The sequence below is a fragment of the Cornus florida genome, unplaced genomic scaffold (genome assembly GCF_030987335.1).
Source record: "Cornus florida cultivar Cherokee Brave unplaced genomic scaffold, ASM3098733v1 CherokeeBrave_3.0.0_Hap2_Chr05, whole genome shotgun sequence".
Lineage (NCBI taxonomy): Eukaryota > Viridiplantae > Streptophyta > Magnoliopsida > Cornales > Cornaceae > Cornus > Cornus florida.
The window spans coordinates 86,935,873-86,939,364 of NW_026775575.1; the positions used below are offsets into that span (position 1 = coordinate 86,935,873).

Consider the following 3,492-nt stretch of genomic DNA (forward strand, 5'->3'; position numbering starts at 1 on the left):
AATTTGGGGCAAAGTGTGGAAGGAAAAAAACTCCATCCAATAAAAAGCGCACACGTTATCACTACACATATCTACATTCCAAGGACATATAAGGCCCATCATGCTCAAGCCCAAATTGAGGGTATTTTTAGCCCAAGACCATTGTTATTTGTCCTCCAACCTCCATCAAGGCCGAATCAAGAGGTCATCAGCCCAACTTGTTAATATTTAACATCCGGTCCGTTACTCAAGCCCAGCCGGATCAAAGTATGTTCAGCCCAGTTATTCAAGAATGCACAAGTCCTACCATTGAAGGATTTACCGTAGAAGGAAAATTCTGAGATAGGAAGTTCTGTACAAGGCAAGTTCTATGTATGGAAAATTAGACAATGGAAAGAACTCTATTAGTAAAGAATGTTTATATAGAAAGAATTGGAGGGCAAGCAAGGCGAGTCCTACCATAATTTTACAATCTTTTGTATATAAATAGAGGCTTAGACCTCCAATAAAGGGATCAAGCAATTCTACGCTTCGAGATATATTGTTCTTGTTTATTTTACTATTGATTGAGTGAGTTGTTTTATTTTTCTTAATCATTATTGGTTGAGCGAAATTTTGCACCTACAGATACCTTCTATTTTAAATTGGGGATTATTTAATTATGAATATTTTAAAATCTGAACAATATTACCAAACACGCAAAGTGAAGAAATTATGATGGCTGCTTCTTTCAAAATTACTTTTGAGGAAAAAGAAATTTACCCCAATGTGCACACAATTTAAGAAAATTACAGAATTAAACTCAATCCACAAATCACAATTCACTCTAGTAATGACTTTCTATATGGTAAATAGAATGCAAAACATAAGAACAAGTATGGTGTAATCCAGACCATGATCTCATCTTACATGCTTCTAGCTAGCTAGCTCGCTCTAATTATTGTCTTTCACATTTAACTTTCTCACGATTTCGTTATATGCATTGTTTGCTGCTCTGTTTATCGCGATTAATCTCTTAGGCCAATATTTTCCTTTTCCTACAAATTCATTATTTACGAAAACCTCAATAACTTCAGACTCCTTCCATAGATCTACAAATTGCATTTCACATCTACTCTTCTGACATAGCTCGTTTAGCTTTGTAACAGGGTGTAGCTGCAGTTGTTCTGGTGTGATTGTAGGTTTCAGCAAACTCTTGGCCACCTACATCAAGTTTTAATAGTGTAATACCATTAGGAGGATTTTAACCAGGTCCTGCTTGACATGCGTTTTGTTTCTGACGTTTTTATTTTTGGATTGTTATAATGTCGATTTTGATAACAAAAACATGTTTGGTACGGCCTTATTTTATTTTACATAGTGCTAAAACACTTCGTGAATAGTGGTCCAAAACCAAAATACCAAAAAATTATTTTTTTCTTGTTTTGACAACTGTTCATTGACCCAAAACCATAACAGTAGCGCAACACCGGCTAAAAACAAAATGCCTAAAACATCGTTCCAGATGTGCTTTCGATTTTTTTTCAAAACATTCCTATAACAAAAACACTGTTTGTGTTTTAGCCAAAAACAAAACGTCTAAAATAAAGTGCATGCCAAACAGGCCCCAAGTCCATAACCATATAAACTCAATTACCCAAAAAAAAAAAAAAAAAAAAAAAAGATTTCGAGTGACTAATAATCACATTAATGTGGTCATTTAATCACAAATCAATACTTAATTTTAACATATTTAAATGAAACTAGTATACTAGCTAGAGATCGATACACAAATACATATAATATTTATTCCATAAACCTTTCAAAAAATATATATATATATATATATTTATTCCATAACATGGTATTTCTGTATATGCAAAAAAGTTTAAATAAATTAAAATTCAGCAGGTGCATATATGGGATTCTAAATTGCTTTTTAAGAGAGGCAATAGAGAATGTGCAAGAAAAAAAACCTTCCATGTAACATCCAAAGACAAATTGCTGTCAACGAAGATGGCCCCTAATGTGGATTCAACAATATCAGCAAGCACTTTTGGTGCATCGATCAAGCCATTGGAATGCAGAGGATAATCCGGAATCGCTTTCATGAAGTCCCGAATCTGAACAAATTTATGATATTTAGTCCTCAAACTAAATCAAGTTGAAGTGTGTTTTTCTTTTCTTAAACATTAAAAAAAATAATTAAATAAATAAATAAAGTATAGATTAGGACTTTACTTGTCCATTAAGAAGAGGTTTATTGTGACGTAAATAATTGTGAAGCCCATGTTTGACTGCGGCACATGCGAGCTTCTCCGAGTTGACATTGACCGAACGGAGGCGGGTGAACGTTCCCGGCGGTGGATCGGGATACAGGAAGTAGTGCTCTTTGGTGATGAGAAGATTGAGCACGCCGTCACCCACGTACTCGAGTCGTTCGTAGGATGAACAAATTTCTTCTTCATTATAATTATACGAACGATGTGTGAAAGCTTGTTGTTATTAGCTTTTGTCATTAAAACTGTACCCTATGATCTTCTCTATCTCTGTCAGACTCGGAGACCATTCAGTTTCTGTAGTTTTGGACTCCTTTACTTCTTGTTCTGACAAAGCAAGCTCTTGTATCAATGGAAGAAACCCCGTTCAGTAGTCGAACCCTTTTCATCTCCTTCTTCTTCTACATGACAAGTGATTACTTGTTCTTCATTGTTTCCCATGAGACTCACACAATTAAGAAGAGAGAGCTTTGATCTATGCCGTCCTGTAGTTGTGTGTGTGTGTGTAACAGGGACTTTTACAATAAAGTGGTCTTAGTGTAGTTATATTACCCATAGCTAAACTAAAGGTAGTTTACATATTTACAAGTTCATGAGCTAAGTTCTATTTTAGCCCTTTATTAAGTAGAATTTATATTTTACCTAAATAACAACTTATTCAAGTATTAGAATTTTGTCAAACAGCACTTAGGAACTGTCACATAGCTCTAGAATTAGGAGACACAACACGTAGTCTACAAAGAAGAATTGAAAAACTTAAATCTAGAATTATATTAATACAAAATATTTTAGAAGCTAGACGTCAACGATTTTAGTTTATGAATAGACTTGACTTTAATAATTTAGATATTTCTATAAAACGATTAGGAGAAAATTTAGATTATATTAAAGAACAAGTAGTACTGAATTCTAGTCCAAATAATTTAGATAATAAGTTAATATTAGTCGCAATTAAAGATATCAATAGTGATATTAAGAATATTGCTGAAAACCAGAAAATAATCCTAAACTCTTTAAAATCCCTTAAAACCGATATCCAAAAATTATTACAATAGTTTTATGAGCACCAGTAGTCCTGAATATTTAACCGCGTTAGCTGAACTTTACAAAATTGATAAAGAACCTATAGGATTTACTAACTTTAAAACAGACGTACAGTCAACTAATATACATATTAAACAAAATAACTTTTTAATTCAGTTATTACTCCAGTTATCTACTAAAGTTAATAAACTTGAAGACAAATTAGAAGTAA

The 3,492-nt window shown here is 33.0% G+C and overlaps 1 protein-coding gene across 1 annotated transcript; it reads right to left on the reverse strand.

Annotated features, from left to right (window-relative positions):
- Positions 1-912: 912 nt before the first annotated feature.
- Positions 913-2,793, reverse strand: LOC132309622 (ribonuclease 3-like protein 3). The gene is given in 4 exon segments (XM_059807914.1): positions 913-1,182; positions 1,935-2,081; positions 2,200-2,564; positions 2,790-2,793. Coding segments are annotated over 4 exon segments (786 nt in total).
- Between the last annotated feature and the right edge of the window lie 699 nt (positions 2,794-3,492).